The 21,467-nt window shown below is 37.3% G+C and overlaps 1 protein-coding gene across 7 annotated transcripts in view; it reads right to left on the bottom strand.

Moving 5' to 3' along the window:
* Positions 1-21,467, bottom strand: part of CABIN1 (calcineurin binding protein 1) — a 118,766-nt gene that overhangs the window by 53,233 nt on the left and 44,066 nt on the right. For all 7 annotated transcript variants that reach the window (XM_040604163.1, XM_040604145.1, XM_040604186.1 and 4 more), the window contains 2 exons: positions 20,449-20,786; positions 14,356-14,469 (listed from right to left, as the gene is read on the bottom strand). In XM_040604163.1, coding sequence (XP_040460097.1) covers positions 14,356-14,469; positions 20,449-20,786 — 452 coding nt within the window. The remainder of the gene's footprint in view (positions 1-14,355; positions 14,470-20,448; positions 20,787-21,467) is intronic.

The following is a 21,467-nucleotide window of genomic DNA, read 5'->3' as shown; positions in this document are numbered from 1 at the left end:
GAAGGAGACCAGCAAAGCTTAGCAGTGGAACTGGCTGCTACCACCAAACCCAACAACATACCTGCACTAAAATTAAACCCATATGGTGGTCAGTAGGTAACAGAGGTTAAGGAGGGTGAGGAAGAGGGAGGGGAGGAAAATATATTTCATATATTCACCACTTTTGCACTTTTGTTATCAAAGATGCTATCCTGTTTATATACAGGTTTATGTTTCTTGTTTATTAAGAGGTAATTTTGTTCTCTTTGAATTTCAAAGAGAAGCATAAACGAACAAGTGTCAAAATTGGACCGTCAGACTACTTTTACCTTTTCAAAGCCTTACTCTTTTCAATATTCAATGAGTAAGGGTACTTCAGTCCTTTCTGACAATTACTATTATGCTTGAAAACCACAACTTTGCTTGTAGAAGAATATTTTAACCAATTTGATATCATTTTATGACAAACTTACTCCTCTTAAGAACAGGAATTTCTATGGATAAAGCTATTACTTTTCAAGTTTCACATGGACATATATGCTGTCTTCACCTAGAGACAAACAAATGTAAAATAGTACCTAATTATTTGTTCACACACTACATTTAAACTGCTCTTCTTAAAAGGACAAATGGAAGAAGAAAGAATAAATGCAAATGGAAAACAGGAGAGGAATATGTCAAAAGGAAGCAACAGGAGTAAGAGAAACTAAAAGGAGATTTGGAACAGAAACCTGTGGTATATCATCTTGCTGTCTTCACCTTGCTGCCCACATACTTAAAAGACCTCAGATTCAGACTCATCTCCTGGTGGGTCTTTCATTTTGTAAGCTTCAGTCTGCTGCTGGAGACAGCTCTCAGACAGAAGTTTTCAGGAAGAAAGACACTTTGCTTTACTTTACCTTATCGATTTGAGAACATACAGAGGCAGGAAGTTTTATTCTGGCTCAATTATTCACAAAAAGCAAGCAGAGACTTGTCAGATTTTGAAGGGAGAAAAGTGACATATTGAAAAGACAGTGACAAAATAACCCAGAAAATAGGCCTACATGTGAATGGTTTACCTGCCTACATTGTGACAGCAATGCTGTGCCCAGAATACACTATCTACAGTTTCTAGCAAAGATTTCAGAAAGAAAGTAACACTCACCAATTACTAATTTACTAAGAAGAACCCCCCCCTTCCACTTAATGATTCTCCCCTTTTCTCCCACACTCTGTCAGCAGGGTCACATCAACTGGTTACCTAAATCCCAGGCTGAGAACTCTCTGGGCATGAAATGTGTAAGGCAGTTAAGCCCTGCCTGCCTGTTTCCTCTTTTCTTCCCTAAACCAAATCTTTTTGCTTCCCAAGTGCCTGGGTGCCAGGTGGCACAAGCTGAAATAACTTTTATGACATGGTAGTTCATATTTCTGAATTTCAGCATGGGAACTGACTTTCCAAAACTTTTCATCCAGATACTAATGCTCTCCAAGGCAGTTAAGACTGTTTTTTTTGTAAATTTCTTCACTTGAAATTCTGTAATGCAACCTAGCAATGCTGAGAACCCAAACCCATTTCCTGACCAAGAGCCATTAGACTTTCTCCAGTTCAGATTCACCACGCAATCCTTCATCAGTGAAATACAGCAGATGCACCTTGAAACTCACTTCCCCACTTTTCTTTGTGATTCAAAATAGCTGCAACTGGACTCAGTTTTCTTTCTAGCTTTCATACTTCTACAAAACATTTGAATAAAGTAACAATACGCTTGAAGAAAGCGCATTAGTATCTCCTTGTGCTACTATCGTCTCATCAAAATCTTAGGTTTGGAATTCAATCAGTTGCAGTAGGACTAAGTCCTCTAGCCTGTTAGCCACTGTTAAAAATAACATTGCTTTCCGATTAAGATTACTTTTATTGCCTAATCTATTTTAAAATAATAGTTCATTTTCACCTTGCTTTAAAAGGTCTTTGTTGCTCAACATTGTAACTGCTCTTTCTCCTAAAATACACATCAACACACACGTGCTCGCATGCGGAGTAAAACTCAAAAAGTCCTTCTACTGTTCCTCATGTTTGATCCCTGCAAGACAAGAATTCCCTACCTGCAGAACCCGTTTTACTTACAACAAAGCATTCAGGATGTATTTTCCTGTGTTCCCCTCCAATAGAGAAAAGTGTATTTCCTTGAAAATTTTCTTGTTTCTTTCTATTGTATTGTTTTGTTTGGTTTGGTGTTGGTTTTTTGTTTGGTTGTTTTTTGTTTTGTTTTGGTTTTTTTTTTTTTTTTTTGGGGGGGGGGGGGGGAGTTAACTGTTGCAAGGTTAGGATGGAAAAAAAAAAAAACAACCCAAAAAAACACCTTCATACAACAATGGCCACAAAAACTATAGGGCGCAAAGTCTGAAGAATAACTCCTCCTGTATGTGGCAGTTAAAAGTGAAAAAAATATTCAAATATTTTTTCTTGCTTTGCTGTTCATGCAAAGCATCTCATTATGAAAGATACATAGGATATGCAGGATGTTTACTTCAAGATTTGTGCAAAGCAAGAATAAGGAATAAATGTGCCAATCAAACGCTAATTGTTTAGTTTTTCATACTCATCAACACTGATATAAAAAACAAGACTAGCCATTGTTAATTTCAATTTTCATCAGTTTCTAATACTTTTATACCTTAATGTTTTATTTAGAAACTATATGGAATATTGCTTATTTGCTGTTGCAATTGAAATATTAAATAAAGGCGATTTTTAAAAATACATTTTGTAAAAGCTTAAGCTTCCAAAATTTCAATCTTTGCTTTGAATTGGCTTAACTTTCAAAAAATTAGTCTGTATATGTAGCTGCACGTTTACCTAAAATGCTAAAAAATGTAAAGTTTGTTGGTTTGGGGTTTTTTTGTGTGTCTTGAAAGCAACATTCACTTCAGTATAATTAATTCAGAAAAATACTTTGGCTCTTTTGTTTGTTGGAAAGAAAATGACAATGAAAATATCCTGACCTAAAACCTGTTGGGAAGTAATTTTCAGTAAGACCTTTAGTACAGAGCTGTCAGACTAAGGGCAAACAAACAAAGCCAGATGTTTTTCTTTTTAGCCTGCTGGAACAACTATCTCATTACAGACATGAAACCATCACCCTTCTGTGTCACCCAATATAATTTTTAAAGATTAAGTTTATCCCATTGTCAGTATTTCAACTTACAAAGTAATTGGAACGTGCACTTGATTTCAACACATTCCTATTGTAAGTATTTTCTCTTACTCTACAAAGAAAATGCTTTTGAACATTGCACTGCATTCACATCAAAAGTCCCAACTTCATTATACAACTACACTGGCCTGTAATTCCTATTTTTTAAAAAAATCTGATTTATGATTCTATTAAACTTTTTAAATACTGAATCTGCTACTAGCTGTGATACACACATGGACCAAAACATAAAATATGTACTCTATATTAAGCAGATTAGTCATGATAGAAGGCAGTGTTAAAGTGTCACAGAGTTTGGGATGGCTACACACTTCTCCATGGATGAGCTACACAGACATAAAATCCTGGCCTATGTTCAGGTTTGTCCAAATTTTTCCCACTGGAAATACTTTAGTCACTTCAGAGTCAGTATCACTGGAATAAGTGGATCTCAGTAACCCTAAAATATTGCAATTGATAGTTATACCATTAATTAAGATAAACAAGCAACAAACCCCAATACATACTCTTAAACCCTTAGTGCAGTCTGTTGGGAGAAACAAACAAGGTATGTGCAAACAGAAAACATTTTAGCTGTTATACCAAGCTCATGAAATTATCTCAAACATCTGAATACTTAAGAAAATGCCATTATATTAATGACTCACACTAGTTCCAGTCTACTAAACAGGAGATCACAGTATAAGTGCTGATACACTTTGAATATACACACAGGGAAAAGCAAAGAGATAAAGATTTAAATAGAAAATGACCTGGTAGGAGTTTTCAATTCTAATTTTTATCATGTGTCAGCAAACCAAACAGCTAGAAAAATTAATAATTCATTCTGATTAACTGTGAGAAAGCACTTCAAGTGAAAGGTCTGTGTTTCTTCTGTTTTTGCTTCCTCTAACCTATAGAAAAATTATACAACTTCATAAAAGCCAAATTTGTGAAACTGTTTATTGACAGGAGGTGAGCAAGCAAAGTGGTGGAGATGAAGTGTAGGCAACTGAAATGAACAAAGGTCATAAAGCTTCTGGAAATAAGCCATTTTTCACTCAGGCTCTTAAAGGGACTTCCCTTATTGGATCACAGTAACGTATCTGACTGTTCAGCAGAGCAAGCTAAAATACTGACCACTGTGGACTTCATTACTTTCGCTCATCCACTCAATCATATTTAATTCTTTTCAGGAGACTGAGAAAGTCACCTTGTTTAAGTGGTCAACCCTTGCTGCTTCACATAGTAGCCATCACACAAACTCTGAAAGTGTTCACGTTATGTCAGGAAATCCTACCTCCTCCACAGGAGCCAAACAGTCTGGAACAATAACACACTATACAGTATTCAACATTTTTAGTCCTCTAACTCTAGGAATTTTGCCAAAGATGGAGTACTATTACTCAGAGAACTCCCCCTTCAATATCTTCATTTAAGCTCTGCACAGTGATACTGCAGTAAGCTAGCAAATCATCATACACAATCTACTGCACAACAACAAATATGTTCGTACCTATCCTCATCTGCCACTTTATATCCTGCATCTTAACCTTTTAAATTTGGCCAATTTTATCTTGCTGTAGCCATTAAATTAAAAATATCTATCTATAAATGCTTTCCACTTGCACAGATGTACACACAGACGTGTATCAGGCTGCTCTCATCCCACATTCTTCTGTTTTCATTTTTACATTAAGGCAATGTATATCCATGAAAAATACATAGATCCTTCTGCTGAGAACTGTAATTCTAGGAATATTTCTCATGAAATATGCTGCTTTAATAAAGTTAATGTCACTATTAATTTTCTTTAAGGATGAAAGTTATAATAAATCACTATAATGCCAGGGAAATTAAAAGCATCACAGGTACAGAATGAAATTGTCACTGGGTTTCAGAAAGGTAGTATGAGCTGTTCATCTGGTGGTAGCTGGGTCTGTGTTTACTTACTGCCATTTGGCTCCTTTAACCTTCAAGAGTGAGATTGATATTTTTACACAGGCATGATACAGGAATGAAAAAATCTGTCATACCTGGAACATGGAACAGACAAGTGCTGTAGTGAGCAAGATCAGATACAGGCTGATATCTACCTCAAAAGCAGTCCTGGAAGTATCTACAAAATTAAATATATAGAGGCAACTGCCTAGATTAATGCTACAGAATCCTCTTAACATACAACTGGTAGAAACAGTTCATCAAGAAAAAACATACTTGATGTTGGTTATATCACACATAGTTTCATCTAAGAAAGAAGTTTTGAAGAAAACTGCTCTGAGTGTGCCTGGATTCTGGCTACACATCCATTAAATTTATGTTCCTCAGAGTAATGTTATCAGGTTTAGAACAAAAAAGGGTATTTAAAGACAACAAGGTGTGACTTCAGACACATACACACTACTTGCCTGTTCAACACTCTTGTGTGAACTCTACACATTGATATTAAAAGGAGTTACGTCAAAGCTTTCAGTCAGAGGCTATAGGAATTTACAGGGGAAAGGAAGATGCTAATGACAGCTAATTAAAAAGATTCATTTTTGTTTTAGATTTTCTTTTAAGATTCCAAATTTACTCTTTTCTGGTTTTGTTTGCTTTTTTTATGTAGCAGCGTACACTGACGTAACTGTTCTTGCCATTTATTTGTATGGTAAAGCTAGAATAAATAACTCATAGTAAGAAGCTGCGAAAACTAGCAATAACCAGATAGCAGACATATAATTTTGTCCATATATTTTAAAGACCTTTCATGGATCATCACCTTTAACACTCCACTCTTCTACTGTATTTAAAAATCTATTTAGTTTTTAAAAAATCATACTTAGATTTTTTTTTCTAAAAGGAAAGAACCTAAGTTTAAAACGAACTTCATTAGGTGTCTAAAGGTAGCTCTCCCATCCACATCTGATTCAGAGCTAGCAGATGGAAAAATCAAATTATGGATTTATTCATTGCACATTTCTAAAAGGACATTCATCACACAGTATTCCAGCAAGCCTGCACCTTTCCAAATACTGTTTAGAGTAGGTGAAACAGTTGCTGTTAAACTCTTTAAGATCCAGCTTTAGAAGTAACTAATGTCCTGTAACACACTACAACCTCCACGACAATCTCCCTTCTGCAAGGCCATGTCTTCATTTATTTCAGGGTTATTTGTTCCCTAGCTTACCTTTGCTTAGGAATTCATCTACTCAACAAAAGAAGGAACTTTTCCTAGGGAACCAGAACGGAAAAAAATAGCTGTTTAATATCCACTGGCACAAATGACAGTTCAAAATCCCATGCTTGTATCTCCAGGGATTTAGATTTATTGGCATCTTTACTAGCTGGGTCTTAGAAGCCTGCAAAGTTAGCCAGAAAGAACAGCGTGTATATATTGAGACAGAAAACTCTGTGAACGATGGACATTTTTCACTGATGAGTTCTGTTTTTCCAAGAGGATGGAGAGAAGAACTGTAAATAACATGTTGGGCAGAGGTTGAAAAAGTTATCTAGCTTTTTATAGGCAACTTTTAAGACTTCATTGCTTACTGAGTTTCTGGTTTTAATCCAATCACTACGAAAGTTTCACTTGCACGGTTAACTCTTTGCTTACCTCTGTTTTCAGAGTTGGCATTAAGATTGCATAAGAAAGCAAGCACACGAAAGCAAGCAAGGGAGAATGAGAGAACAAACTCCTTTGTACCTACTAAAGGCATTCTTCCAATTAAAACATGAAAAAGCTGGGCAGGAGGTGGATGAGTAGAATTACATTAACTTTACAAGTGGAAAAAAAAGGAGGTAAAGAAGGAAAATGGCTTGCTACTGGCAAAAGAACAACAATCAAGGGTAAAGTCAGAAAATATACCACGAAATTTTAACTCTTATTGTAGAGGCAACTGCTATCACAGTTTTTTGCTTCCCCTTTCCCCAGTGGAAGTTAATTGCCATGCTAGACAAGAAAAACAATGGAAATTATATCCTTATTCACCTAAAATACACAGATTCTCAAAAAGCTACCTTTTCCACACATAAAATATCTGCCTGTTTCAAACATAGATACTAATATGAGTAAATTTAGTGGAATTGGAGAAAACTAATTCTCTACCATACATTCACTTTTATAAAACTGATTTTCATGGTTTGAGAGAAGGGCCAGGCTATTACCTCATTATGCATTTTCATGAGCCAACTTACCCAAAATGTAAGCATTCATTAAAAAAAGTTTCTAGGCTTGATGCAAAAATAACCCCATAGATGAATTATATTTAATCAACACAAAAGTGCCTTCCTGAATATGCAGGCAGATGAGACAATGGTTTTTTCAATGCAAGTTCCTCTATCCTGTGGCTCAATGGACATTCAATGATGGATGCTGGGAGCACCATGTCTGCAACATGGTGGTATTCCACAGAAGATACAGTGAAGTGAAATTGAGAAAATTAACAAAGAACAAAAAGGAAGAAAAACAAGGAACAGAGTGCCTTGGAAGACACTGATGTGGTTTCACTCTTCAGCCTTTCAAGTTAGCTTACACTGTAACTGTAAAGTAACTGCCATTTATACAGCTGATTGTATTTACAAAAGAAGGCATAGGATTATACAATCACTTTGGCTCAGAAGGGACTCCTGGAGGATTTTTTTATTTATTACTCAGCAGCTTTCCATACAAGTATCTCTTCACCACACCAGAAATGGTTTCCTCACACAGACGAAGAACAATAGCTTTATAATAACATTTATTCAGGAACATAGGAAAAGCAATTAAATACTCATTAAAATTACTGAGGAAGCAAGCCAGGCAGGCAGCATGTTAGCTCAAACATATCTTCAATGCAGTATAGCAAGGTCCCCCTTATCATTTCTTAAGGAGAGGTACTGGCTGACCCATACAGCCTCCGCTCACACAAGCACTTCTGCAGCAAAGATTCCCTGCAGCATAGTGCCTCCTAACAGTGCACTGCTGACAGTCCTAGTTTCTGAACTGTCACATCATTTCATAAAGCGGCTTGCTCTTCCTAGTACAAGAAGAAAATATGTAGCAGGGAGATGTCTTTTACTTAACAGCTGAATTCTTCACAGTCGGTAGAAAGCTGGCAGTAAGAATCTGCATTTGCTGAACAGCACTTTTACAGAGCAGAAAGCTTGCTCTTTCAGGGCCTGTTTCCTGCACAGTGAAAACAGATACTTCAAGGCTACAATATGGCCATCTCCTGAAAAGATTAAAGACAATTCTGTCTTTTAAAGACTGTTAAATCCCCATCCGCTAACCAGATGCCCCTATCTGCCTACCAAAAGCTTAAAAAAAGACAAACAGAAGCATAAAAATATCAGACTATTAACATGCATTGTAATTATAATATCATTATTTTGCTTTATGCAACTACACAGAAGGTCAGTGTTAATGGTAGAGGTCACCTTTTCTAGACGTTGTTTTTGTATGCCACCTATTAAATGGTACTAAGTCTAATAACTTGTTTCAAGTACTACCTAGTTGTTGGAATCAAAAAGTTTTTTTTTTTTTTTAAAATGATTCCTTTATGGTTTCTGTTCCCTTGTGGTTGCATAAAAATGGCATCCAAAACACTCAGAAGCAGTAAGGGCAAAACTGAATAACTAAACCCTTGTGATTTCTGGGATGCACTTGTGATTCTTTTTTTTTAAAAAAAAACTAAACTTGAGTTGGCAACCTCTTATACTCATTTCCACATAAAGTGTTAGAAGCACTAAAATGACCAATATTTTTTCAAAAAGTTGCACTTAATCACGATCAAGCTAAAACATAATCATTCATTCTCTTAGAGCCCCCATACACAATAAAATTCCAACTCTCACCACACACAATCTCAACTCACATGGACGCACAGTAAGTTTCTTCAAGTTATTTTCCTTTTCCCCCACTCTGATTCAAATGACACTATTTTCCTCAGAAGACTTATGTTCCATATAGCAGATGTCTAAGAGCTGGAAGCACACTTGCCAACTGAAGAGACACATACCAACTATGAGCAGGAGGAGAGTAACTCTGATCTATCACCAGCCAAGGACAGGAAGGAAAGCAGAGCAGTAAAAGTTCTACCAAAGTGATTTTAGTCTGATGTTGCCTCCAGTTTCAGGCTTTTCTAGTACATGGAAGGAAACTGTGATCCTGAGGCTTCAGTCAAGTTGCTGCAATCAGGCTTGAAGAGCCACCGTTGGCCACATGTGGTATTTGGGGGTTCTTCAGGTCAACACTAGTAGCAACCTCAGACTGGGCAGAACAAACGCCTAGAAAGGTTCAGACCACCCTAATGGATTTTCCCTCTTCCCTTAGAGGATATATAGCCAGTTAGCTCTAACAGACATTAAATTCTGTAACAATGTTTCATCTTAATTCAAGTAATGGGAAACATTAAGGTGAGGTTACCCTTCAGGAGCTGAGAGGCAAACAAAAGGCGGCTGTATCAGATCAGAACAAAATCCCATATACTCACTCAGTGCCATATTTCTGACGGCGACCAGGGAAGATGTCTAAGGGAAGGTCTAACAACAATTGATGCATTTAATGAAACTTTCTTGATGTTACAAGTCCAGCTTCCGGGAGAGCTGAGGCACGTTGCCCTTCCCCCTTGCTTCTTGATAGTCCCCTGTATTAGAGACTTCATAACAGCTTTCTTTGCAACATCTCAAATTTACCTGGATGGCTCTAGTTGTGCAGAATCCCAAAAGTCAACCCTTGCACCTTGCTTTCCTTTCCAGAATCAAAATTTCTCTGGTAAAACAGAGCGCGCTAACTCTCAGCCTGACACAGAACTAGGGAAAGAACATGCTGCACAGGGAGAGTAACAGAAAAAGCACCCACTGGTTATCACCATGCTGTAACAAGAGCTACCTCTAGAAATTGCAGCACCAAACTTAAGACTTTATTCTTCAGCTGCTCAGTGTCCAGAACTCTCAGTTCTGCACAACAGAACTCTCCTGCCAGTGCCCAGTCACACGTGGCATGAACCATGGCAAATTAAAGTGAAATCACTATCTCTCAGCTTCTGGCTCCCTGTGGATGCTGCTACCTTAATGTGACCCTGCTTACACAGACCACAGAATGAAGCGTTTCAGGGATACAGCAGGGAATAAACATAGTGTGATTCTTCTGGAATTAAAAATAGAACAATTATCCTTAACAGTCTGCAGCAAGACTTCATGCACATGAATGTCTGCATTATAGTATATTGTGGGCATGCACAGCTTTCATATGTGGGGAACAGTTACCAAAGATGGACATCAAGATCTTTGTTACAACAGATTATTACTACCACAGATGATGTGCCAGGAAAATTCAAATACTGTATATTAAACCATATGGAGAAGTTACTGGTACACTGAGATCAACCATCAAAACGCTTCTTTCACAATCACCACCCACCCACAGACCGATGAATACCCATCATCTGTGCACAAAGTTTAACTTTGTTTTATTAATAGTGGCATAAAATCTGAATATATTAAAAAATTAACCTACTATATAAAGCAATGTTTGGGGATTTTTTTTTCTCCTGGTGAATTAATTTCCAATTTAGTTACTATACAAACTATCCTGGAGCCCTCTTAAAAAAAAATAATAAAGTCTCTCTATGTATTTACACACAACAATAAGGAAGAGGAAAAAAGCTAGAGTGTACCTGTCCATGCACCTTAGAGCGAAATGTGTAACTGGCCAAACAAAAAAGTCTTCGTATTCATTTATAGGAACACAGCTAAAACTCCTGTAAGTCTAACTGCAATAATCATTCATACAACAATTGCCATCACTAGCAGGGCCATGAATGTGCAAACATCTCTGGTCCTAGAAAATCAGGGCCATTCCTCTCTGTTTGGGAAACACATAGGTACAATAACGCAGTATTTTTTTTTAAGAACTGAAAAAGGGAAGTTCTGTGCATCCTGACATTATTCTAATATGTCAAGTGAGAAGAAATCAGGGCTAACTGAATATGCCTTTTTGCCTATTCTGAAGACAGTAAAAAATTCAAAGAGATTTCTGTCGCAGCTGAGCGACAGTTAACAAATTAGACAACCGACGGTGACACACAGATTCAGACCAGCAGTTCCACAGTAAAATTTAACAGGAGACAGCTTTACCCAGGTTTATTTCTTTTCATATGGTGCTGTCATAAACATTTCATAAATAATTCTACTAGGAGTATGCATGATTTATAAAATGTCTGGGAGGAGCAGGCTGGCACAGTCCCTACTTGTCTTTGAGCTGCTTGGTAGGTTTCTCTCTTGCACACTGTTGTTTGTACTTGTAAAACTGAGTCAGCTATAATTTTAACAACCTTGAATATTCTGTACAAGAGATTAAAAATACTAGTGCTACTTGCTCCAGAAGAAAAAGGTATTTCAATAGTAAAGTATCTACAGAAAGCCACTTAGACATTCATTTAACTCTTTTGTACCACAAAGGCCAAAGAGTTCTCAAAAATAAAACCAAATGCATTTCACAAAAGCAAATAAACATTTCAGAAAAAGTGTTTCTGCTGAAAATAACCCTGGAGAACATTAATAAGCTTAGAAAATTTTAAGATTGGCCATTTAATTTCTAAGATTAGATATGACCACTTACTTCAGTAGAGCTTCATAATTTCTGTTTTATCACCTGACTGTCTGTGAAGACACTAGCTGGGACAGTGGGCTGTAATACCATCTGCATGCAATGCATGACACACAAGTTGTATTCTGAGCACTGACCCAGATGGTGCAGTACATTTGCTTACCCACTGCCTGGCTAGGAGCTTTGCATAAGAACAAACTAGTTGAGGTTTAACACAGACAAGGTCAACGCAGTGTTGAGAGATTTTTTTAACAAGTTGTTCACTGGGTTTTAGGTTTGTCCAATTTTGGAATGTCAGATGACACTAACAGCTTTTTTTCATGGGCACTTGTAGCCCTTTCTCTCTTGGATCTGGATTTTCTCACTGTGCTATGTCTGTGTCATCTGTACTGGATTACTGCCACATGTTCCACACAGAGTGTTACTTGAAGAGGATTTTGAAAATATAGCTGGGTAGAAAATGAGACCACCAAAATATTGTATCATGCTAAACTCAAAATATATGCTGTACCTCTTAACAGGAAGACTAACCTATAAGTCAAGATGTTAGCACCAATTCACAAAGGCCTCAACAAGTTGTTTTGGTGTCTGAGGCGTCCCATGTGCTAGTTATATTATCACCATAGCTGAAACACACTGGATTAGAGTCCCCAGACTGAAATTTCTCAAGCCTGGAGGCAGCAGTCTACAGGGAGGACTCTAGACTAACATTATCTTTGCCTGTTGGCAGACCCAAGTTCAAGCTAAGAACAACATTTTCATACATCTCTCTTTCCTAAAAGTATTGCCAATATATTGCACTGGGCTAGCACATACCTTTTGTTGAAGATTATATTTTATTTCAAAGTGTATTTAATGTCTTATTAAAGAAAATTAATAACATTAAATTATGGAAATTAATTCTTGTTGATTTATAAAACAATTATTATACAGCCTTTTAGTACCTACACTAGCACTTCTCATCCTTCAGAGTATAAAAAGATTAATATGCAGAATAAGGAATGACTGTTTTTTTGAAATAATGCTAGGAACATCCACCTAGGGATACAATGGAATCTATCTTTAAATTACATTACCTAGCATTTGCATTCAAAAACTAGACACAATTTAGGTCAAACACTGATCTCAATGTGGTAAATCATAATTCCAAGTATAAACACTCCCTTATGCACACTGCTCGATCCCCTACTGCAGCAAAAGGAGTGGTTGGGAGTGCACCACCACACCCACTGCTCATCTTCCTCATGCATAAAACCACAGGATACTCAACACTTAAGCCTACAATGATGTCAGCCTCGATCATGCACACCTGACTTAAAGCATGTTGAGTAATTTCATTCACTCCTACAAAAATATTTGCATTATATGGATGTGAGCCAAAGTATTCACCAGTTATTAACCAGAATTAATCTCACTGCAGGGTTCTTGTAAGGAAAGCAGGCGGATACTGCAGGGAAATAACCAGAACAAAGCCGTGTAGTCATCAATCAGGTCACAATCAGACTGACACTATTTATTAATAAAAACTTATATCCAGAAAGATGGAACGACAAAATCTCTTTTTGCAAACTGATCCATGATAACAATTTTGAACCACAGTCAGTACTGCTTGGTTGTTCAGACTGTCTGAGAGAACAGCACTTACCTTGTACTTAACAGAAGTTTGCACAAAGGTGCTAATTAAGACAACATACAGCAAAAATGAAGATAGATGTTAACAGATACAAAATTGAAATAAATTTCACAGTTAAAGTATTAAAACAGAAGTACAGAATGGGAAAGCAGAGACAAAAAAACCAATCTGTCACTGCAATCACAGGCGACCATGTAACAGATACATAATCCAGAAAGACAAACAGAATATCTCCATGTTCTCACCACACATTGCAAGCCACAAAACAGCTACAGAATCTTATCACAAAAGAGCAGGAGGCACAAAAACCTAGAACATACCTCAGAAAAGCCAAAGATACTAAAGACAACAGCAACGTGTTAAGTGGTAATCACAGCAATCACAGGAATTTGACAGATAAACACTTGTGTAAGTCTCAGAAGTATTCTGTCACACATCACTGAGGGGCACAGACACCCCTGTGGACTACAAGATATCACAGGTACAGTCTGTGCAACAGCGCCACTACTACACTGTGGGACTTGGAAATACTCTCTGCTGAGCCATGCTACAAAAGCTGAATACAAGAAAGCTCCTTCCAACTCCAGAGATTTCTTAGAGCAACTAATGCTATTTTTTTGTCACAGGAAGTGCAAGTCTAGTTGAGACACAGTAAACAAGAGGATAATTAAAATGAACAGAATTAGAATTATTATAGAGGGTTCAGCCATCAAGTGTATGTTAAATGATGCATAAATGAGAAACGTTCATGCTTCTCTCCCCATGTTTTCAAGCTTGTCATAAATAATTCTTCTAATGTGGTTCCCTTCAATAGAGGAAAATCCCAGTAAGTATCTCTATAATACAATTTTGCCTTTCCTTTAGCTGCTCATGGCTTGTTTAATGTGCCTGTGCTGAATTTCACATTACTGTCCCTTAGCAAACCTTTTAAATGAGAAACAGGTGTTAATATGATGGCTGAGAAAGTATGGGTGTGTTTATCAGCTGTATAAACTTACATTGAAGAAATTCGTCTTGTTCCTCTCGCAGAAGAGGCCTTGTGCAGGCATGTGCTTCAGCTGCTGCCAAGGGACCCCACTGCCCAGCAGCACGTCACGGGCCCACTGCAGGTTCTGTGGATGAAATGGGGCAGGTGAGTTGCAGGCAGGGGACAGAAATGCCACCACAGTACAAGTGCAAAGCACTCACTTGCTTTTATTTATTAACCTGCATTGTCATTTCTCATTTTCCACCTAGCTGCTGCTCCAACAGTATTTGTAGTGGCATGTGATTTGGAAAATGCATCCCTCAGGAGAGAGAAGCCAGCTTGCTTCTCAGAACAAGCATCCAGACTGATCAGCCCCAGCAGACTAGTCAGTCCCCTACAGCTGCTGAATCCAGCCTCGTATCATTAAGTTTTGCTTTCTTGGTTGTTTGGGTTTTTTTTTTGTTGTGGTTTTTTTTTACCTCTTTGTTTCATTGAGATCCACCCTCCATCCCCCATCACCTACAGAAACCTGACCTACAGGTATATTTAAAACACAATTGTTTTGTTAAAAGTTGAATTTTAACGTTTAATATAAAATAATTTATATAAAAAAATTATGAATTTCCTCAGCAAACAGTGGAACTCACTGTCCTGGGTGTCCTGCGACCTCCCTCTGCACAGCAGGCCGCTTCGTGCCCACGCTGGCCCTCCCTGTCCCTCAGCCCCTCCAGTTCCCCGTCAACCCTCTAGAAGCGCCCCCAGCTCCTCCCCAAGGCTAGTGACCTGCCTGGCACACCTGCCAGAGGCCAGGCTGAGCACAAAGGGCAACCTCTGGGCTCAGACTGCAGCCTTCCTGTGGTTGGGTGGTGAATCCAGGCCTACCACCTCTACCTAGCCATGGCCCTCCATGTCATTTCTCTTAACCTCTCTGGAAAATTCCACACCTGTCATCAAATTTGGTGACTAGGGCTCAGTGAATTAACAGGAAACTATCAGTAGGAGACTAAATGATAGGCAACAATCAAATATTCATAAAAGCAGTACCCCTCTTAAGAGTTCAACGCATGAACATCTCTTGTGTTGCTGAGAATTAGGGACAGCTGTTGGCTTCAGGCAAAAGCTGACTAACAGATGGGACAATTATTAATTGTAAGGTTTCACTGACAGAAGTTTTGCTTTACTTCATTTTATAATTTCAGTATTAGAAAGTAGCACTCATGTTGCATTAGCCTGGCTTTTTTTAGAGACAACTTCACTACAGAGCAGATAAAAGAAAGAGGAAGATGTTTCGTTCATGGAGACAAATGAGAATGTTGATTTCTGATTTGTGTTCTGTGAGCTGGAAATACGCTTCTGTGAATCATAGATTTGATTAAATCATGTCCATCAAAAAAAATACATCTCAGTTGGGGAGTGGGGAGGGGAAGCAATGTATTAGCAAAGTTCTTATCCTGTCTTCCAGATTATTTTCTTTACAGGAGTCTGGTGAAACAGTAAAAGCCCTGCTCAATCATAAGTGCTTTTGTCCTAATGACAGTAATCATGCAGAAATCTCCAATGTCTTACTAGAATTGGAGCATCCCCTCCAGTAGAATGCTGATTATGGATTCATGCGCAAGAAAGCTGAACACTAGAAATACTAACCAGATATTTACGGATGTCAAAAATCCTTCATTCAGAGAGCTAATATACGTACTTATACAGGACCTTAATGATCACAGTGTACAACAGTCAAGAGGATTTGGATAACTTTCTTTTGGTATGGAACAAATATGTGTTCACTCATAAACCTTACAAGGTACTTTCTGGCTAGTCAGGGGAACCAATAAATTATTATCACTGACTGTCAAATTTAATTAACATTGAAGGAAGCAAAATATGTAAACTTAACTGTATACTTTTTCCTATGGTGGTACTTTTATAATATGTATTTCTGTAATCCTATTAACCTAAGCCTGCAAAATACTTTGAAATACATACAGAAGAAAATACAGCACAGAAAAGAACCTACAAAAATCTGGTCTTCCGTAAAAGTCATCCCATTTTGAATAAACTCAGAAGCCAGTAAAAATAAGCCTATCATAATGTCCAAGATCCAGGCACATAAATGCTTTATTTTATGCCAATCATAGTCATCAGAAACATAAGTAAATTCGAAGTGTGAAAACAAAGTGAAAAATTGCCTAAAGTGTGTGGCAATCTGAAGCTTACAGTTAACGCTATCATACAAAAATTAAAGGAAAACAAAACCCTGAAGAAAGCTATCACCACAAAGCTTAAATATAAAATCCCAATCTAAAGAAATTTTAGCTATGGATGTATTTCTGAATTTAAGTTTTATGATGAAAATGTTCAGAGATCATTAAGTGTAGCATCATGCTCTGGTGATCTGCGGTGCACATTATACTGACCATCCATAGGCATGTATTTGGTACATATAATTCATAGGCTTTTACTGAACAAGATGATGGCAGTAACCTAGCTAGGAGGAAAAAAGATCATTCTGACAAATAGGGCAATTACACAGTAACTTCACACTATCAAAACTAATAGGAATAAAAGATGTAGTTACAGATTTTCCAGTACCCTTCTCCTTAAATCAGCATGATCTGTTATTCCCAGTAAATACGCCTGAGCAGGTCTCAACTCATTAGATTTCACAGAGTCTGCTCTGCTTAGTTTTTAGTTGATGAAGTTATTAGGAGTGGGTGAAGGGATCCAGGACATAGCAAAAAGGATTTATTCTTCTTGGCATACTGCTTGCTGGATTTGGCTGTCTGACTCAGGGCAATTATGAAGTACTCTTTCCAGTTCAGCTGTTGCCTCCCACATCTTTATCACCCCAAGATTCAAAGACAAGATGACTGACAGGGTACAATAACTTGCAAAAAGAGTTTACCAGCACTGTTAAAGTGGAAAAGTAAAATCTCTCACAGTCAACCAAGTGGAAATCTGAGCCACCTGAGATGGATACTCTTTAACTCAACGGTGTCAGAAGCCACCTTTTACCTAACTTGGTAACTCCATGAAGTGTTGCTGAGAGGTGTACAAAATGTCCTACTATACCTTAATCCTTCCCTCTGATTTCTTTTCTGGTCTATCAGAAGGCTGTGTCTCAAAAAACCCTTGGTGCTACTGCATCAAAGCAAAATAAAAACTATTGACCTTGAAGGATAGCCGTTTGAATGAACTGTTATTACCAAACTGTTGCTACTTGAAATGCTTACTTCTATTATGCTTACAGATTATGACTGTCTCTAAATATATATTAAACCTACATATGTATAATCTTTTAATTTTTACATGCATACATTATGCCTAGTTTGACTAAACTGTCATACCACTGATATTATGTTATACCCAACATTAATTTCTCCATTAAGAGCTCTGTTCATAATAGAAGACAAACTTAGAGTTTTTAAGTCATACAAACAATATCTGCGAGCATATTCTTCTGGGATTTACAGAGTACTTCTCATTTTGAGATAAAAAAGCAAGTAAGTAAATATTTTTTATTTCCTGACAATCGTCTGATACTCTGCAACCAGCACAGTTCTACATACTGATCCATAAGGACCATACAACAAATACTTTTCACAAAACTTTTTAGCTATACTGACAAACAGCATCTTGCCAAGTCCTATCTTCTCCTTTCAAACTGTGCCAACACTCATTTTGGAGGTAAAAATCACAAAGGATGAAGACTTTACTTCAAGACAAAAGCAAGGTGAATGGGAAACAAACTGCTGCCCAAACCAGCAATGGTAACTTCTGAAAATTCATGCTTACTTTCCTGCACATTTATTCCAACAAAACACAGCTATGTCCAAATTTGCTCTGATAACAGAATAAAACAAAGAGAAATAGCCTCCAAATAGTAAGCAGGATTTTGCAGGGGAAACAAAACCAAGAATATGTAGCCAAACAAAATGTTGAAAGATTTTGAAAAGATGCTAAAAAAAGGACTCAACAACTATTTTTACTAATCTCGCAACAGCAAAACCAGTAATACTGTAAAATGGGAGAAAACAGATTGCATATGGAAACTTGTTTTTCTATGCACTGTGGAGATCTGCCAATCCTCTCCTTTCCCAGCCAACCATGAATTTTGGCCATCAGTCTAAATTCTTCATACAAATTCCTGGCACTGGTACATAAATGCTGAATTTTCCAAGATGGTTATATGCCTTTAAAAATTAATTTCAGCTTTCTAAAATTTACCAGTAATCTGCTCAGACCCCACAACAACTCAACCTGATATAATTTGTCACATTCTTACAGCCAGGCTTATCATCAGTATATCTAAGCATACTTCTTACTCTATTTATTGCTGAAAAAGTAGATGTATTTTGTGTTTTCAGTTTGTTCAAGAGTATAACTCCCACTAAAGACATATTAGTGTGCCATTAAAACACAGACATTTGCTATTGCTCTACAAAAGAGCCTGAATTAGTTATCAAAGAAAGAAAATTACAACCTCATGAAAGTACATACTATACATACATCAGTACAAAGACTTTTTTTCTGCAGTGTTTTGTTATGCAGAGAAATGATAAGGACAGTAAAACCCAACAATGCCAGCTGAAGCCAACCTGGTAACTACCAGGCTCAAACAGGCAGGATTCAATTTTTATGAGTTCCAAGAAAAGGTAAGATTTAGACAACAATGTGTATTTCATACAGAAAAACATTACAAAACACTAAGTTGATATTTAGAGAGAGAGAGAGAGAGAGAGAGATACAAAAAGCAAGAGAAGGCTTCTTCGTGAAAAAAAATAACAGAAGAAAATATTTTGCATATAGTTCCTCAGGCAAGGACATGCTATTTCAACCAATAAATTGAAAACAGGCAGCATTTTTTGCTGAATGTTGATACAAAATCATTTGTCAGCAACAGTAATGACAGATTGCAGGACTCTACAGCTCCTATTAATGAATAGCTTCATGGAAAAATTAACAACTGTCACATACAAACAGCATAAAAATGTTTTCAAAACAAGCTATCTTTAAAAAAAGGGTAATATTTTTCTGGATAATCACTGTACAGCCAAATGGAATATTCATCACAATAGACTGGTAAGACATGCTACTGCTTGATTTGCAGCAGTGTTGTTGATATTTTTTCTACTATGAGGGAAGGGGAATGATTTGTTTCCATTCCCTTCCCTTCCCTATTATTCACACAAGCTTCAGTACGGGTGGGGAAGAGAATTCAGGAAGCCACGCAGTGCAGCATATGACATAACACAAGGCTTCCAAATAGAAAATCTGAGAGTTCAAACCTTGGTAAAGACAGTTAGTGAAATAACTCTGATAATTTCAGCCTACCATTCCACACATTTTACTAACCGATACTTCAGAAAGACAAAGCATTACCATAACAGAAGTATGCAGAAATAAAATAAAGGATGACATAATCTTAAAACCAAAACAATGGTAATTCATAGCAGAAGGCTTTTAAAATTAACTTTATTACAAAAAATATGCTAGAGTCATGCTGGAAGAAGCAAGTTATTTTGCCCTCAGCTCAGATAGGAACTGATACTATTATAGTCACCAAGACATTATTATTTCTGTTTACTACAAAATTACCAGCTCATGACCAGTAGGATATCTGACTGAATTTCACTCAGTGATTTCCAGACAGCAAATAATTGTCTTACTCAAGATGACCTCTATGCTGTGACAGTAGGAAAACTTTCATTCTACAGACAAAGACCCAAGATAGCAAGAAAATCTGTTACATGATGTGTTTACACCAATACTGAAGAACTTCTGCTTCCAATTCACTTTTCAGTTCTCTTATTCAGTAAAATAAATAATTGCTGTCATTTTTACGAGAGCATCTTAGATTTATGTGATGTATCTAAAAGGTAATTCTCTACTGAATGACAAAAAATTACTTAGTAATAAAAATTTTTTTCTACTCAACTGGCCTCACACACATGAATCAATCTAGGAGCTGAAAACTTCCGAAAGCATGGTTCCAACCCAAACTGCATTAAACAAATTTACCTGCTGTATTATAACAGTGAGACTTCTGAAATAGTAGAAATGACAATACAGTTTGTTTACTCAGGCAATAAACACAGCTAGTCAGCTAATGTATCAGTGGTCTGCTCACCTTGTGTGTTTTGCTGTATGTGTACAGATAAGCCAATCTGTAGAGGCTCTTGTAGTGCTGAGGAAAGCGGCTGAGACACAAACAGAAGGAGGCAATACACTGCTCTGTCAGGAACTTCCGCTGTTCCTCAAGGTCCGCTGGAAGACCGTGAGGAAAGTCAGATGCATCTCCGCAAGGTTCAGCTTTCTTTTTGCAGTCCCACTGTGAGGGTGGGGGGATTGCAGCTTTGATGGGATTGCCAGAAGCAGACTGAGGATCCACCAGAATTTTCTGGCCAGTAGGCTCAGCAGGATGGTAAGATTCTGAGTTCTCCAGCAGCTCTTCCAACTTTCCTGCAACTGGAACATTAAGAGAAGACAAAAGCAACAATAAGAACTACAAAATGGCAAACGAAATATACAAAATGACAAAAATTAAATACAACAAATGGTAATCGCTATCTTTATTAAAGCATAGACAAAATTATTGAACGGATCCTGAAGAAATTACTATCCCTAATGTTTTTAATTAAAAAGTAATCTTCAGCTCATTCAACAGGCAGGGCCACACACTGACCTCTGCATTGTCTTTATCTGGATTTTTCCCTGAGCAATAGCAAGAATTCAGCACCCCTTATACAATGCAGGATTTTGTATACTGCTGGAAGATGGGGGAGGAGAGGGGACAACAACAAAATAAAAGTGTAAATTAAATAAAATTCTTTTGCAAAGAAAGGAAGAAGGAACAGAAAAGTAAAGCCATCCTGCCAAGTGAAATGCATTATTCTTAACAGTCTACCTAGAACACAGAATTCCAGAACACAATTTAGGCCTGGACAGAATGATTAGCAGCTGCTAACCTGGCCTTCTGGATAATGTAGGACCTACAGTTCCATCCAAGTATTTTTGCGACTAACTCTGTAACTCTTTGTTCAATTGACCCATCTTTCCTTGAAGGATACCATATCTTACTTCAGAAAACATCCACGGGAGCTTCCACGTCTCCTATTAGCTAGTCATTACTGCTGAAAACATGCATGC

This window comes from Falco naumanni, chromosome 1, assembly GCF_017639655.2.
Source record: "Falco naumanni isolate bFalNau1 chromosome 1, bFalNau1.pat, whole genome shotgun sequence".
In the NCBI taxonomy this organism is placed as follows: Eukaryota; Metazoa; Chordata; class Aves; order Falconiformes; family Falconidae; genus Falco; species Falco naumanni.
This window is presented reverse-complemented; position numbering and strand designations above follow the sequence as displayed.